This window comes from Lactuca virosa, chromosome 4 (genome assembly GCF_052849685.1).
Source record: "Lactuca virosa cultivar CGN04683 chromosome 4, Lactuca_virosa_CGN04683_v6, whole genome shotgun sequence".
NCBI lineage: Eukaryota > Viridiplantae > Streptophyta > Magnoliopsida > Asterales > Asteraceae > Lactuca > Lactuca virosa.
The window spans coordinates 79,453,050-79,471,787 of NC_136429.1; the positions used below are offsets into that span (position 1 = coordinate 79,453,050).

At 41.2% G+C, this 18,738-nt stretch overlaps 1 protein-coding gene across 1 annotated transcript; it reads left to right on the forward strand.

Moving 5' to 3' along the window:
- The first annotated feature begins 242 nt into the window (after positions 1 to 242).
- On the forward strand, positions 243 to 17,375 carry LOC145109834 (uncharacterized). The gene is made up of 3 exons (XM_079046976.1): positions 243 to 790; position 1,693; positions 16,893 to 17,375. Exons 1-3 carry the CDS (start codon positions 243 to 245, stop codon positions 17,373 to 17,375), a joined length of 1,032 nt encoding a protein of 343 aa, XP_078903102.1.
- The last annotated feature ends 1,363 nt before the right edge of the window (positions 17,376 to 18,738 follow it).

Sequence of the window (18,738 nt, forward strand, 5' to 3'; positions counted from 1 at the left end):
AATGGACAAAATTGTAGTTGGTCCGTGCACTCTTAATTACTTGGTTTTCTTAAAAGGGAAAGTGAATATCCAAAGGATGTTTTATTGCCGTAGAAAAACATCTGTCACTTGAAAATAAAATACAACAGAGTTGACTATTATCTTGGCTTTCTGTTAAGCAAAAGGCTATATTAGCACAACCCATTTGCCTTTCTACTCATCCAACAGCATTGTAAACAATAACTAGCAACATCTCAATGGCAATGAAGAATTTCCATTTTGTTCTGTTCTTGGTTCTCCTGGCAACAACTTCATTGGAGATCAATGCTCAGACTTGCAAACCAAGTGGTGGTATCCGGGGAAGAAAACCGCCTCCAGGAGAATGCAACCGTGAGAACAACTCGGATTGTTGTGTCCAAGGTAAGTTTTACACCACGTATACATGCTCGCCTCCGGTGACAGGCGATACTAAAGCAACACTGACAATAAACAGTTTCCAAAAGGGAGGTGATGGTGGTGGTCCGTCGGAGTGTGACAACCAATACCACTCTGATGACACACCAGTTGTGGCGCTGTCAACTGGATGGTACAAGGGAGGGGATAGGTGCCACAAGTATATTACCATCAATGGAAATGGGAGGAGTGTAAAGGCAATGGTTGTGGATGAGTGTGACTCTACTATGGGGTGCGATGGTGATCATGACTATCAACCACCTTGCCCTAATAATATTGTTGACGCTTCCAAAGCAGTGTGGAAGGCGTTAGGGGTATCCGAGGATAACTGGGGAGATTTGGATATTACTTGGACAGAGTGATGTTAATCTAGCTCTCCTTTTAAAACATCAAATACTATTTCTGTTTCTGTTTCTTGTGGATATTGTAATCTGTAAAGGTATTGATGTAACTATATATACTAATGACTAGAGGTTCACACCAAACTTATCAGCACCAATCCATTCAAACCTATATATAGATATACTATGTTATACAGATATTAACGTACCTTTAGATGTATATGGATTCAAACAACAACCGATATGACACACGGAGACACAAAAAACCATTCAGTGCTATAATCTTTCATGGTAGAATCAATTCCACAACAAAATTTTAGACTACTTTTTCCAACTCATATGAAGCAGCCCTACAAATAGACTTTACCATGAACACAATAATAAAAAAATTATGTATTTATACATTCTATTTCCCTTTATGCAATCAGACAACACCCCGCACCATAATCACGGGCGACACCAAGCCGTAACAGACTCGACCTGATTATTATGAAACCAAAACCACAATAGCAGTAAAATTATCAACTATAGGTATTCGCAACACCGACAGCTTCTTGATTTGATACCACATGCCAAATCCCAGCACATCCGATAATCATAAACTCATCATCTTCGCAGAACACCATTTGTCTCGCTTCTTTTTTTCTAAGAAGGGATGATTTTCGAACCGATTGGTAACTCCATATGCCCAGCCTCCTAGGACCCGCATGACCGCCAGCTCACAGTTGAGATGCCCCTCTTCAGTATACACACCTAATTCTTCCACTCTCTTCTTCTCATCTAAATAACATGGCATATCTTCTTGTGACAATGGAATTGCGATTCCATTCCGACACAAGACTGCACTAGATTGATGGAGACAAAACAAAAGCCAGTCGACCATGCTTAAGAAGACTCTCAGTCATGGTTTTCCGGTAAGCGTGTGATTCTCCTCGTAGAATATCACGATTGATTCATGCTTGTTTTACAAAAAACAGTATTTCCTGTTTTCTATTTTTAATTGTTCTCGCAAGAGATTCTCGGGAGAGCATCACTAATGATTGATGCTTTTATAATTAAAGCAATATGTGTTTCCACTTTCTTATTGAGCAGAGAGTGAGCGATACTCTTATCTCTTGGAAAGAGGTGATAAAAGATCATTTCTCTTTACTCAAAAGCATGTGAAAGTTGTCTTCTAAGGGTTTAAAATCTCGAAAACCGGTGTTAACGATTTACAATTGATGTACGCAGATTAAAGCAGTTAACGTGGTTGTCCCATAGTAATTGATGATGCTACTTTAGTTAGTGAGGCTGTGTTCAGCCTAGTAGAAAGGCTTTGCAATGGGAAGGGTTTACATCCTTTAAAAATGATTAAATTATGTATAATGATTGTGGGGCTCATAATATCGAAAGAATAATTTCAAAACCGATTAGTAACTCCATATGCCAGCCTACTAGGGTCGGCATGACCGCCTGCTCATAATTGAGATGCCCATCTTCGGTATGCACACCTAATTATTCCACTCTCTTCTTTTCATCTAAATAACATGGCATATCTTCTTGTGACAATGGAATTACGATTCCATCCCGACATAAGACTGCAGTACATTGATGGAGACAAAACAAAAGATAGTCGACCATGGTTAAGAAGACTCTCAGTCATGGTTTTCCGGTAAGCGTGTGATTCTCCTCGTAGAATATCACGATTGATTCATGCTTGTTTTAAAAAAACATTTTTTCATGTTTTCTTTGTTGTTCTCACAAGAGATTCTCAGGAGAGCATCACTAATGATTAACGCTTTTCTAATTTTAGCAATATGTGTTTCCACTTTCTTATTGAGCAGAGAGTGAGCGATACTCCTATCTCTTGGAAAGAGGTGTCGCTGATCGAAGCCATCCGTTGGTGCAGCCACGACTGCGACGAGGAGTCTCAAGTGACGACGGTTCTGTGGGTCGTCGGACCACATAGTGCCGCTGCTATCAAGTCGTACCCCGGTGGAGGCGCAACCTCCATCACTCGTTGATGTCGCCTTCTTCTACGACTTCTATCGCCGTTGTTGGAGCTATAAGACCACAGAGAGGCCGTCGTGTCGTCTCACCGCCGGTGAAGACGAAGATGCTGCCGATGACGAGTTGTATCATGGACCGATGTTGCTGCCGCCTAGCTCTGCCACTGCCACCACCGTACGCCCCTAAATGGGTGGTGGTGTTACTGTTCCGGGCACGTGCGTGTGCGTCTTTGGGTGGGTTCAGTCAAGGTTGTGTGGTTTGTGTAGATTGGAATCAAAGTGAGCCGCCTCCACCACCGTGAGGTGGTGGCTAGCACCTTCGACCACCACCTGCCGCCACAGTGCGGCGGTGTGTGTGTGTATATGTGTTATTTACGTGAGTGTGTGTGTGTTTGTGTATTTTTGTAAAATTGTAATAGTGTCGGTAATCAATAGAAAACTTGAAACCACCACCGTGTGGTGGTGGCTGCCGCCACCGGCCGCCGTGTCGGGTGGCGGTGTGCTTGCTTTGTTGTGTTTGACTCGTTTGGGGGATGCTTGGTCAAAGTGGGCCCAATGAAGCCCTAATGGGCCCAAGAAACCCTACTGACCTAATAAAACCCTAATGGGCCCAATGAGGCCCAAAGTGACCTAAAAGCCCAACCAATGGGCTAATGGGTTAGTATTGGGTTGGAAAACCCTAAGGGCATAAAACCCTAATTTGTGCGAATTGATCGGCACACACACGAGAATTATTTAATAAGCTTAAAATATTAATTAATGACCAATTGCAAGTTAACCTAAAGCAATGTTGGACTTAATGGATTAAGTCCTTAGTGGATTAAGTCCTTAATAGGTTAAGTAGGAACACTTAACCCTAATCGTCATTTCATGTGAAAACCCTAATTTCACATGGGCCTTGAGTTGGGCCTTCTTATTGGGCTTTGGCGATTGGACTATTGGTGGGACATCCAAGAACAAGTTAATGGACCAAAGTAATTAGATGGGCTTTAGGATAAGGCCCATGTGAGGACTTGGGCCCAATTTGGAAAATTGAGCCATAGATGGGCCATAATTGGGCCTTTATGATTATGTGATATTTGGCCATGGGAATTGGATTGGAATAATTGGATGGGCCTTAAGGAAAGACCATGTAGAGGTCTGGGCCCAATTTGGAAAATTGGGCCATATGTCGGGCTTTGGCCCATGATTTGACTTTTGGGATTTTTATAGTGTGAGTTGGACCTTGGGCTTGGAACCCAATTATTGATTGGGTATTGTTTGATGTGGACAGTTCGGGAATCTGTCAACCAGCAGCTGGAGCTTTACCTGCGGGACTTCAGCAGTGCCAGGTGAGTTATCCTCACTATACTAAGGGGTCTAAGGCACCAAGGCCGGCCCATTGGATATGATATCCTAGTAGTTGGTATTATGTTGAGTATGAGTTAGTTATGCATGCTAGTTTGATATCCTAGAGGGTAGGTCTGTAGGACTACCTGTGATATTGTCTGTTTATTTGTATGTGTACTTATCTGTTATATGTCGACATATTATGTGGGATGGGTTGAGGTGATACTGCTCCGTGCGGTAACCAACAAACCCGGGAGCATTCCAGATACGAGCTGAGGGCCAGGTGGGGCATGCCAGACTTGTACTATGGGCTCGGGAGCATTTCAGATACGAGCTGAGGGAGTCTCGTACTGTGGGCTCAATGGCAATCCAGATGTGAGCTGTGGGCCCAGGGGTAATCCAGTCTGTAAAGCTGTGGACCCAGTACATGTTGTTATTTGTATATGAGTTATTTGCAGTGTATCGGTATTTTGGGGGAACTCACTAAGCTTTCGGGCTTACAGTTTCAGTTTATTGTTTCAGGTACATCAGGGGATCGTGGCAAGGCAAAGGCGTGATCGTACAGCTCCTCACTTTTTATGACTATCTTTCTGCGATACTGTGATATAGAACTGTTTTGAAAACAAGTTGGTAATAACTGTTGGTTCCTAAATGTTTTAAAAAGTTTAATTTGGCCTAATTTTTATGGGTGTTACAGTTTAAAATCTCGAAACCGGCGTTAACGATTTACAATTGATGTACAAGGATTAAAACAGTTAATGTGGTTGTCCTATAGTAATTGACGATGCTACTTTAGTTAGTGAGGGTTTGGTCAGCTAGTAGAAAGGCTTTGCAATGGGAAGGTTTTACATCCTTTAAAAATAATTGAATTATTTATAATGATTGTGGCGTGATTTTTCAAGTATGATGTTGTTACGGAGCCGCAATGGCCGTCAAAAATGGTGTTGAAGGAAAATGCAACTTAGAGTGGTCATTTTGACATATGATGCGTTCATCTTAGTTTGCTTTGCGTGAGGGTACCCATGTCTATGTGAGACTTCTTGATCTCATGTTTGGGTTAAATCATTATTGTGGGGGGGGGGGGTTGTATTGTTTTGCGACTGTGTAGACAGCTTACAACGTATAAAAAAGTGAATATATATGCATTCGCCCACGAGATAGATACAAATCAAGCAAGATTGACTCTATATATCACGTCTAGTAGGCTAAACAAGATAGTAGGTATGCAACTGAAACAACAAAACTAGCATGTGTAAACTCATTTCAAAGAAATTAATTGTGTTTGTAAAAATAATTAACCAAGGGAGATCCCATGATTTCTAATGGTTTCGCAATGTTGAGGAAAAATTAAACAAAATTATCTAACATTCAACTGTAATGTATCGAATGCTCTCCACAATAACCCTTCCATCATGAAACCATAAAGATCTAAATACAACTTTTAACAATGATACATATGATCTCTATAACCTAAATTAATTGTTCTATCGTCTAATTATATAAACTTCCAATCACATTTAAAATAGAAAACTTGTTTGCCTAGTTTTAATGAATTACTCTTAAGTTCACTACGTTTTATAGAAAATAACATGAAAGTGTTCTTTACCCTCAAACACCAGCCTACAACTTAAATCCAGTAAAAACTAATGAAATACTCATCTAAATAGAGAAAAGCGACGTCCCTATTCAATCAAATATAGTTTATTCTTATGAATTAATCAAACATAATAACGGAACTTGACGTATTGTAGGGTATTAAAAAATTACACACATGGATAGTTGGGAATTGATAATGAAATTTGAACATTATCAGTTTAACGAAATTTGAATAAATCGAGAATCACTCCGGAACATAAAGTCTTGAAAGGTATTCCTAAATTTCAGACAGGATAGTGGGATATTGATATTGAAAAATTGGGCCATAGATGGGCCATAATTGGGCTTTAGGATAAGGCCAATGTGAGGACTTGAGCCCAATTTGGAAACTGGGCCATAGATGGGCCATAATTAGGCCTTTATGATTATGTGATATTGGTCCATGGGAATTGGATTGGAACAATTGGATGGGCCTTAAGGAAAGACCATGTAGAGGTCTGGGCCCAATTTGGAAAATTGGGCCATATGTCGGGCTTTGGCCCATGATTTGACTTTTGGGATTTTGTAGTGTGAGTTGGACTTTGTGCTTGGAACCCAATTATTGATTGGGATTTGTTTGATGTGGACAGATCGGGAATCTGTCAACTAGCAGCTAGAGCTTTACCTGCAGGACTTCAGCAGTTCCAGGTGAGTTATCCTCACTATACTAAAGGGTCTAAGGCACCAAGGCCGGCACATTGGATATGATATCCTAGTAGTTGGTATTATGTTGAGTATAAGTTAGTTACGCATGTTAGTTTGATATGCTAGAGGGTAGGTCTGTCGGACTACCTGTGATATTGTCTGTTTATCTGTATGTGTACTTATCTGTTATATGTCGACATATTATGTGGGATGGGTTGAGGTGATACTGCTCCGTGCGGTAACCAACAAACCCAGGAGCATTCCAGATACGAGCTGAGGGCCAGGTGGGGCATTCCAGACTCGTACTGTGGGCTCGGGAGCATTCCAGATACGAGCTGAGGGAGACTCGTACTATGGGCTTGATGGCAATCCAGATGTGAGTTGTGGGCCCGGAAGGTAATCCAGACTCACACTGTGGGCCCAGGGGTAATCCAGACTGTAAAGTTGTGGACCCGGTACATGTTTTTATTTTTATATGTGTTATTTGCAGCGTATCGGTATTTTGGGGGGGGGGGGGGAACTCACTAAGCTTTCGGGCTTACAGTTTCAGTTTATTGTTTCAGGTACATCAGGGGATCGTGGCAAGGCAAAGGCATGATCGTACAGCTCCTCACTTTTTATGACTATGTTTCTGGGATACTCTGATATAGAACTGTTTTGAAAACAAGTTGGTAATAAATGTTGGTTCCTAAATGTTTTAAAAATTTTAAATTTGGCCTAATTTTTATGGGTGTTACAAGTTGGTATCAGAGCCTTGGTTTGAGTGAATTGGAGGAGCACTTGTGTGAATCTAGTCTCAAACTAAGGAAAAGGTTTTCAAAATGATTTTTAGAGAGGTTTTCAAAATGATTTTCAAAAAGGGTTTTCAAAGTATCAAAGGAGGATGCAGGGTGTACGATCAGCCGGAGCCAGTAAGTAGACCCCAAAATACCATACAGTTATTGATGTTGTGATATGTTAGAACAGCATGCTAGTACTAGGCTAGGGATCTCAGAAATTGCATGATAGAATTGCATGACTACGTGATGCCTGCTAGCCTAAGGTTTTCTCTATATGGAATTGACATCATTACTGTAGTTGCTTAGTGTATGCATCACGGTCGTACATAACTAAGATCTTATAGCTTAAGAATGTTTGGTTTGGCCTTATTTCCTGTTCTTGTTTGATGAAGGGCTTAGGGTAGGATCAGGTATTCGAAAGTCTATAGGGTCCAGCGTTATGTATGATTAGCATACACTAGTACTGCAGGGTTGGTGGAAGTTTCATGGATGGGTGGGTCGTGTGAGGCCGGGAGGCCAATTATGAGATATTTAGCATTCCTCTAGGAGTGAGGATTGAGTGCTCGCTATGTTTATATATATATTTGGTTAGGGTGTTGTGGTGATACTTGAGACAAATATGGGTAGGGGTGGAAGGTAGTATGGGCCCGTACTACTGAAAGCACAGGACCCATACGCGTATCAAGGAAGTCACAACCCCTGGGATACAGTTGGGAGTTGGTTCCCTATCATCATATGGGTTATCAGAGATCTTTCTGGTGTATTATCAGAATGATGGTTATGAGACGTCTTGAGATCGGATCCGGATCAAGACCGGGAGCTAGCAGCCAGGATAGGACAGTATTGTCAAAGGATTGTGTCAGGGAGATCATCCGGGAGGGGGTGATCAAGATTATCCGGGGACAGTTGTCGGAGATGTTTGGGTCTATTAAGACCGCCATGGTTGAGTATTACGATGAGCACTATGCAGCCTTTGCTGAGACGGCTGTCGCAACAACTGCAACAGCTGTAACGACGGCAGGGGGAGGAGTTGGTCGAGCTTTCCAGTACCGAGACTTGTTACTGGGACACATTCTGATGAGAAGAGGGCTACAGTTACTTGGGATCAGGGAGATGTTCTGTACTCGTTACATTCTGCGGGTTGAGCGGGAGAGTCTAGCACATGAGTTTCTAGATTTGAGGCTTCGGGGGTTTTGCTCGAGGCCGGAATGTGATTCGCTAGGACTCCGTAAGGGAGTGATGATTATGATCATTTAGAGTTTTGTAGCTGGAAGTAGAATGGATAATAGATGGATAGGAATGTTGTCTTCTAGGGCAAGGATTATGCCCTTTCAGTTTTCGAGCTCGAAGGAGTGAACAGGCATGTGACCCCGGGATCAGGTGGTGTTCCAGCTCGGGGTCAGTTAGTCGCAGGAGTTGGCGACAGTATCTCAGCGCTGGTGAGCGCAGGTGGGTCGATGTGCCATGAGTATCTTATGAGGCGTACGCGATTTCCGTTCTGACCCGTAGGAGCTAAGATCTGATTTGTCTTGGGTCTCTTGCAGCGGACAGTAAGGATGGGTTGTGCGATCTATTGCACTTTCGGGATTTGAGACTATGTCTTGGGAGTTGTTGTAGCCGGTTTAGGGCAGGGGTTGCTTCATCTACTGCAGTTCAGATGAGTACGATCGAGCTAGTGAGTGAGTTAGGGTGCGAGACCCTGAATGATATCATTTCTAGAGCCCGGGAGCGAAAGATTTGTTTGGAGCACTTTGGGAAGATGGGTATTATGTGGGAGGTCTGCGGACAGGGCCCCACAGGATGGGTATTCAACATTGTCAGGATTCAGCGGTTGTAGTGATCGTTATCCATTGGCGGATGGAAGCGCCAAGGGAAATAGCTTGTTGTTGAGATATTAGTTGGAACACCTATCTTTAGGTCTTCAAGATTTGAGTGTGGGATCATTCAAGCATTAGAGACTATTGGTTTCACTGGGATTCAAGAAGTGTTCAGCTAGTTCTTAGAAGTGTGTGATCACTTGTGGTTGGCTAGTAGAGGAGTACTAGTTGGGAAGATCTGGTTGTCATCAGATCGATCATTGGAAAGTGAGAAGGATTGGGAATTCTCAAATTTTCATGTATTGTGAAGACTGAGTTGAATCTAAGCGGGGGAGAATCGTCCCGGAATGCAGAAGCATGATCGGTTTTGAAACTGGGATAAGTTTCGCATCGTTTTCAGGAAGGAATACAACCCTAGTGGCTGCTTGGTTTGAGTGTCGTGTGAGTTGGGAGTTCGGTAAAACTCCCCAGCATGTGAATCACGTCTTCTCGGTGTTTGATAGCAGAACTTGGGAAAATCAGGTTGGGATTCTAGCCATGAATTAAGTTCAGTTGTGTGTTAGGTCGAGTGCGTGTTCGACCGGTATGGAAAGTGTTGTAAGACTGCGGGGGTAGCCGTAGCATTCACTAGCGATCAGGTAGTATGGAAAGTGTTATAAGACTGCGGGGGTATACGTAGCATTCACTAGCGATCAGGCGGTATGGGAAGTGTTGTAAGTCTGCAGGTGTAGCCGTATCATTCACCAGGTTAGTAGATAGTGCTAGAGTGACGTAAGTCGGTGGGTGTAGCCGTAAAATTCACTAGGTTGGTAGATAGCATGAGCGCGTTGTTAGGACGCGGAAGGGACAGTAGTAACCACCCGTTCGGGTGTAGCAGTGAGAATATGGAAATCCACGGATGGGTTTATGGGTTTCCCCAGAGGGATTAGACCTGGTTAAGCCAGCGATAAGACTGTAGGAACGCCACTACAGTTAAGAGATCAAGGAAGCAAGGAATTGCTTAAGTTCGTTTGTGATATAAGTCTACCGTTGGTCAGGTAGCAATCACTTTTAGCCTTGGATTTGGTGACGTCAGGATTTGACGCATGGATCCGATCGGTTGGATCAGGAGGTTGTTAGAGTGGCAGAGGCATGATAACTAGTGGAAACTAGTTCCAGGGAAGGATTTCGTTCGGAAGTCGTGTGAGGCAACTATGTGGGAGTCCTTTAGCTCCGCGACCGGGCCGGATCCCACTATTTTAGATGAGTGTTACTCGGTTGTGACGAATCAGAGGATTTTGGATGAGATGCAAGGATAGGTCCTTGGATTTCAAGTTATGGTTTAGACCCGAGTTATGTATAAAGTGGTATTCCAATCTAGGGTATTCCATCGTGAGGATGACCGGACCCTACGATTGAGTGGAACTGACGTGTTTGGTATTCCAACCCGAGGGTTGATTGGACCAAACATGTGCGTGATACGAGGGTATTCCATCCTAGGGATGACTGGACCCGTCGTAGGCATGCCTGGTATTCCAACCCGAGGCTGATTGGGCCAGGTATGAGTATTTGTGCTTATGAACCGGTTATTATATGTATGTGGTTCGGGAACTAAAGGAAACATTGTCTTGTTTATCCAAAAAGGGTTCATCTCCCAGTTTACATCTCGTTGTTCATTATATCCCTGGGAGTTGGTTATCAAAACGGGTTTCTCTTGAAGGAGTACCTAATCTCTTGTCAAGAAAAGAGTTTTAGGTAGCAGTGTGTGATTAGTGGTTGTGCTTTCTGGTGAGAACCTCAGGTTATCAGAAGTTGAGTAGCCAGTCAGGAGTTCAATGTAATGAATGCGACAATAATCCAGTGTGGGCAGTCTGTCAGGGAGCCAGACCATCTCGAGACTCCAGATTTCGGATTGAGTAAATGTGATCATATGGTAAGGGATTCGTTTATTTTCCTGGTTTTAGAACCCTGCGAGGGTTGGATATGGTTTCCTTGGAGAGGCTAGAGTTTTGCTTGGGGTTGTAGCCAAGTAGTTCAAGTTGTTTGGCGTGTAAGGAATGATAAGAAACGATTTCGAGGACAAAATCAAATTTAAGTGGGGGGGAGTTGTAACACCCCGTTTTAAATAGAATAATTAAATGGTTAGTGGGGTGTTGGTTTTAGGAAGTCAAATGGCAAGAATTGAATCTCCAGGGGTTAAACTGTAATTCTGGGACTTAATTTGTAAAGATTTTCAGTAGTCGGGGTGTGTTTGGTAATTAATGGACTTAAATTGAAAGAATTTGAAAGCTTAGGGGGCTGATTGGTAATTTCGGGATGCGATTTGTGAGGATTTTCAGAATGAGGGTTTAAATGGTAAATTAAGGATTTATTTTGAAAGAAATGGGGGAAGGAGGGACTATTTATGTTATTATGGGATTAAGTTTGAGACCCGGTATATAAACGTGCTATTCCCCCCGTCACTTTGCAACCCTAACCCTAAATCTAATGTCAGCCACCACCCTCTCCATTCTGCTTCTCCAGCCGCCGCCGTCTGTAGCATCGCCGGACGTCGGGTATCGCCGGGAAGAACCACCAAGACGTTGTTGTATCGAGGAGGACCGACCGAAGGTGTTGGGTCGAGCCTCGTCGTTGTCACTGCCGCCATATGGATGTACCACCGAGTTGATGTCGCCACTTCAGTTTCTACGATCTTCGGTATCTCCGATCGAAGCCATCCGTCGGTGCAGCCACGACTGCGACGAGGAGTCTCAAGTGACGATGGTTTTGTGGGTCGCCGGACCACATAGTGCCGATGCTATCAAGTCGTACTCCGGTGGAGGCTCAACCTCCATCACTCGTTGCTGCCGCCTTCTTCTACGACTTTTATCGCCGTTGTTGGAGCTATAAGACCACCGAGAGGCCGTCGTGTCGTCTCACCACCGATGAAGACGAAGATGTTGCCGATGACGAGTTGTATCATGGACCGATGTTGCTGGCGCCTAGCTCCGCCACTGCCACCACCGTACGCCCCTAAATGGGTGGTGGTGTTACTGTTCCGGGCACGTGTGTGTGCGTCTTTGGGTGGGTTCAGTCAAGGTTGTGTGGTTTGTGTAGATTGGAAGCAAAGTGAGCCGCCACCACCACCATGAGGTGGTGGCTAGCACTATCGACCACCACCTGCCGCCACAGTGCGGTGGTGTGTGTGTGTGTGTATTATTTACGTGAGTGTGTATGTTTGTGTATTTTTGTAAAATAGTAATAGTGTCGGTAATCAATAGAAAACTTGAAACCACCACCGTGAGGTGGTGGCTGCCGCCTCCTGCTGCCACCGGCCACCGTGTCGGGTGGCGGTGTGTTTGCTTTGTTGTGTTTGACTCGTTTGGGGGATGCTTGGTCAAAGTGGGCCTAATGAAGCCCTAATGGGCCCAAGAAAGCCTACTGACCTAATAAAACCCTAATGGGCCCAATGAGGCCCAAAGTGACCTAAAAGCCCAACCAATGGGCTAATAGGCTAGTATTGGGTTGGAAAACCCTAAGGGCATATAACCCTAATTTGTGGGAATTGATCGGCACACACATGAGAATTATTTAATAAGCTTAAAATATTAATTAATGACCAATTGCAAGTTAACCTAAAGCAACGTTGGACTTAATGGATTAAGTCCTTAGTGGATTAAGTCCTTAATGGGTTAAGTAGGAACACTTAACCCTAATCGTCATTTCATGTGAAAACCCTAATTTCACATGGGCCTTGATTTGGGCCTTCTTATTGGGCTTTCGCGATTAGACTATTGGTGGGTCATCCAAGAACAAGTTAATGGACCAAAGTAATTAGATGGGCTTTAGGATAAGGCCCATGTGAGGACATGGGCCTAATTTGGAAAATTGGGCCATAGATGGGCCATAATTGGGCCTTTATGATTATGTGATATTGGGCCATGAGAATTGGATTGGAATAATTGGATGGGCCTTAAGGAAAAACCATGTAGAGGTCTGGGCCCAATTTGGAAAATTGGGCCATATGTCGGGCTTTGGCCCATGATTTGACTTTTGGGATTTTTGTAGTGTGAGTTGGACCTTGGGCTTGGACCCCAATTATTGATTTAGTATTGTTTGATGTGGACAGTTCGGGAATCTGTCAACCAGCAGCTGGAGCTTTACCTGCGGGACTTCAGCAGTGCCAAGTGAGTTGTCCTCACTATACTAAGGGGTCTAAGGCACCAAGGCCGGCCCATTGGATATGATATCCTAGTAGTTGGTATTATGTTGAGTTTGAGTTAGCTATGCATGTTAGTTTGATATCCTAAAGGGTAGGTCTGTAGGACTACCTGTGATATTGTCTGTTTATCTGTATGTGTACTTATCTGTTGTATATCGACATATTATGTGGGATGGGTTGAGGTGATACTGCTTCGTGCGGTAACCAACAAACCCGGGAGCATTCTAGATAAGAGCTGAGGGCCAGGTGGGGCATGCCAGACTCGTACTGTGGGTTCGGGAGCATTTCAGATACGAGCTGAGGGAGACTCGTACTGTGGGCTCGATGGCAATCCAGATGTGAGTTGTGGGCCCGGAAGGCAATCCAGACTTACACTGTGGGCCCAGGGGTAATCCAGTCTGTAAAGCTGTGGACCCAGTACATGTTGTTATTTGTATATGTGTTATTTGCTTTGTATCGGTATTTTGGGGGAACTCACTAAGCTTCCGGGCTTACAGTTTCAGTTTATTGTTTCAGGTATATCAGGGGATCGTGGCAAGGCAAAGGCGTGATCGCACAGCTCCTCAATTTTTATGACTATCTTTCTGGGATTCTGGGATACTCTGATATAGAACTGTTTTGAAAACAAGTTGGTAATAACTGTTGGTTCCTAAATGTTTTAAAAAGTTTAAATTTAGCCTAATTTTTATGGGTGTTACAGTTTAAAATCTCGAAAACAACGTTAACGATTTACAATTGATGTACGAGGATTAAAACAGTTAATGTGGTTGTCCTATAGTAATTGACGATGCTACTTTAGTTAGTGAGGGTTTGGTCATCTAGTAGAAAGGCTTTGCAATGGGATGGTTTTACATCCTATAAAAATAATTGAATTATCTATAATGATTGTGGTGTGATTTTTCAAGTATGATGCTGTTACGGAGCCGCAATGGCCGTTAAAAATGGTGTAGAAGGAAATTGGAACTTTGAGTGGTCATTTTGACATATGATGCGTTCATCTTAGTTTGCTTTGCGTGAGGGTACCCATGTCTATGTGAGACTTCTTGATCTCATGTTTGGGTTGAATCATTATTGTGAGGGTGGGGCGGGGGAGGGGGGGGGGTGGAGGGTGGGGGGAGTATTGTTTTGAGACTGTGTAGACAGCTTACAACGTATAAAAAAGTGAATATATATGCATTCGCCCACGAGATAGAAGCAAATCAAGCAAGATTGACTCTATATATCACGTCTAGTAGGCTAAACAAGATAGTAGGTATGCAACTGAAACAACAAAACTAGCATGTGTAAACTCATTTCAAAGAAATAAATTGTGTTTTTAAAAATAATTAACCAAGGGAGATCCCATGATTTCTAATGGTTTCGCAATGTTTAGGCCCAATTAAACAAAATTATCTAACATTCAACTGTAATGTATCGAATGCTCTCCACAACAAACCTTCCATCACGAAACCATAAAGATTTAAATACAACTTTTAACAATGATACATATGATCTCTATAACCTAAATTAATTGTTCTATCGTCTAATTATATAAACTTAAAATCACATTTAAAATAGAAAACTTCTTTGCCTATTTTTAAAGAATTACTCTTAAATTCACTTTGTTTTATAGAAAATAACATGAAAGTGTTCTTTACCCTCAAACACCAGCCTACAACTTAAATCCAGTAAAAACTAATGAAATAATCATCTAAATAGAGAAAAGCCACGTGCCTATTCAATCAAAAATAGTTTATTCTTATGAATTAATCAAACATAATAACGGAACTTGACGTATTGTAGGGTATTAAAAAATTACACACATGGATAGTTGGAAATTGGTAATGAAATTTGAACATTATCAATTTAACAAAATTTGAATAAATCGAGAATCACTCCGGAACATAATGTCTTGAAAGGTATTCCTAAATTTCGGATAGTGGGATATTGATATTGAAAAAAAAAATATGTCTATCGAGTCAGAATTGTTTTGATTGAAATTAGGGGTTTGTATCATATTAAACAAAATTTAATGAAGTTAGAATTTGTTGTGGGAGTGTAGATAAGCGCAAGTACGTATATATAAGTTAACAATATATATAAGTTAACGGTTTTCAGTGTATCGTGCATATATAGCTAACGGCCTCATGCGTGTGTATAAAATAACCATGCCAAATAAACATGTATTCAAATTTTAGTAGATTATATTAATTGGTTTGGTCAATATTTCTACTTATGTAATGTGTTCCTAACTTTTATGTTTTTTTTTCTTTTGCACCTAGACTATCTTTTTCATATTCTATTATACCACTATACGTTCCTACACGACATTAAAAGAGTATATTACCCTTATCATATTATTTTGTATTTTTCTAATTCTTATTATTTTTTATTTTATTTTGAGATTCACCATCAACCCTACTCCACTATGGCATCCACAACAATTCGTTGGCAACGAATTTGTTCTTCACCCCGACACAATTCTTCCATATATCAAATTTCGTTATAAAAACAAATTAATATAATTTATTTGTGTCGCACTCATCCCCAACTTATTTTTATGTTTTGAATATAATTATTTTATTTAGCAAATGTCGTTTTAAAAGATTAAAATAATTCGAATTAATAATGTAGTTGGTTATATTTTTGTAATAATATATTTTATTAAGCTTATATCACACAAAAAATGTAAATAGATATATTGAAAGCTAATAATTCAAAGGATATTTTTGACAATCTATATAAATCTAAAAAAGGGAACTTACTGTGGGATATATATTTAGTGCAAAAAAATGGTGTACGGTATGGTGAAATAGTATTATGACAATTTTTTACACTATTCTGATGTAAAAAGTTAGTAAAAGTTAGTGTCGGACTGTGAAATTTAAAGACACTCGAATCTATAAAATTGCTAGCACAAACATACATGATAGAGATAGAAATATAATTACAAGATAACTAAGAAGTTGGAATCAAATTTTAAAATATTGAAAATTGAATAGTAAACCGCACCATCTCAACGGCACGTGTCAACCCGCATCAAAGCCTACGTACGGGGAACGTTGATTGCGGAATACTAGCCAAAGGACTCTTAATGTCAATTGTTCTATATTTGTACCAAATGTATATGTACAGCTTGATATACAGTACATTTACTTTGATGCAAGAACCAAGGGGTTAAAACGTAATATGATAAGGTCATGATTAATTATATGTGGAATGATGAATAATATTAGGTACTAATTAAGAAATATGGAGTATCAGTTATATTAACTTGATTTTACCTGCATGTGTAATATACAAGAGAAATATGCGGCTAGATTGGTAAAAGTTTGAAACTATTATTTTTACAGAATCAATGGAAAATATTTTCCCCAAATAAAAGAATAGTGGCTGTGATTTTAGATATACTTTATAAATCAACAATGAGACAAAATTAGACACAACGTGCACCATAATGGACAAAATTGTAGTATGTCCGTGCACTCTTAATTACTTGGTTTTCTTAAAAGGGAAAGTGAATATCCAAAGGATGTTTTATTGCCGTAGAAGAACATCTGTCACTTGAAAATAAAATACAACAGAGTTGATTATTATCTTGGCTTTCTGTTAAGCAAAAGGCTATATTAGCACAACCCATTTGCCTTGCTACTCATCCAACAGCATTGTAAACAATAACTAGAAACATCTAAATGGCAATGAAGAATTTCCATTTTGTTCTGTTCTTGGTTCTCCTGGCAACAACTTCATTGGAGATCAATGCTCAGACTTGCAAACCAAGTGGTGGTATCCGGGGAAGAAAACCGCCTCCAGGAGAATGCAACAGTGAGAACAACTCGGATTGTTGTGTCCAAGGTAAGTTTTACACCACGTATACATGCTCGCCTCCAGTGACAGGCGATACTAAAGCAACACTGACAATAAACAGTTTCCAAAAGGGAGGTGATGGTGGTGGTCCGTCGGAGTGTGACAACCGATACCACTCTGATGACACACCAGTTGTGGCGCTGTCAACTGGATGGTACAAGGGAGGGGATAGGTGCCACAAGTATATTACCATCAATGGAAATGGGAGGAGTGTAAAGGCAATGGTTGTGGATGAGTGTGACTCTACTATGGGGTGCGATGGTGATCATGACTATCAGCCACCTTGCCCTAATAATATTGTTGACGCTTCCAAAGCAGTGTGGAAGGCGTTAGGGGTATCCGAGGATAACTGGGGAGATTTGGATATTACTTGGACAGAGTGATGTTAATCTAGCTCTCCTTTTAAAACATCAAATACTATTTCTGTTTCTGTTTCTTGTGGATATTGTAATCTGTAAAGGTATTGATGTAACTATATATACTAATGACTAGAGGTTCACACCAAACTTATCAGCACCAATCCATTCAAACCTATATATAGATATACTATGTTATACAGATATTAACGTACCTTTAGATGTATATGGATTCAAACAACAACCGATATGACACACAGAGACACAAAAAACCATTCAGTGCTATAATCTTTCATGGTAGAATCAATTCCACAACAAAATTTTTGACTACTTTTTCCAACTCATATGAAGCAGCCCTTTATGCAATCAGACAACACCCCGCACCATAATCACGGGCGACACCAACCCGTAACAGACTCGACCTGATTATTATCAAAACAAAACCACAATAACAGTAAAATTATCACCCATAGGTATTCGCAACACCGACAGCTTCTTGATTTGATACCACATGCCAAATCCCAGCACATCTGATAATCATAAACTCATCATCTTCGCAGAACACCATTTGTCTCACTTCTTTTTTTCTAAGAAGGGATGATTTTCTAACCGATTGGTAACTCCATATGCCCAGCCTCCTAGGGCCCGCATGACCGCCAGCTCACAGTTGAGATGCCCCTCTTCAGTATACACACCTAATTCTTCCACTCTCTTCTTCTCATCTAAATAACATGGCATATCTTCTTGTGACAATGGAATTGCGATTCCATTCCGACACAAGACTGCAGTAGATTGATGGAGACAAAACGAAAGCCAGTCGACCATGCTTAAGAAGACTCCCGGTCATGGTTTTCCGCTAAGCGTGTGATTCTCCTCGTAGAATATCACAATTGATTCATGCTTGTTTTTCAAAAACAGTATTTCCTGTTTTCTATTTTTGTTCTCACAAGAGATTCTCGGGAGAGCATCAATAATGACTGATGCTTTTATAGTTATAGCAATATGTGTTTTCACTTTCTTATTGAGCAGAGAGTGAGCGATACTCTTATCTCTTGGAAAGAAGTGATAAAATACCATTTCTCTTTACTCAAAAGCATGTGAAAGTTGTCTTCTAAGGGTTTAAAATCTCGAAAACCGGCGTTAACGATTTACAATTGATGTACGAAGATTAAAACAGTTAACGTGGTTGTCCCATAGTAATGGATGATGCTACTTTAGTTAGTGAGGGTTTGTTCAGCCTAGTAGAAAGGCTTTGCAATGGGAAGGGTTTACATCCTTTAAAAATGATTAAATTATGTATAATGATTGTGGGGCTCATAATATTGAAAGAATAATTTCATGGCGTGATTTTTCAAGTATGATGTTGTTACGGAGCCGCAATGGCCGTCAA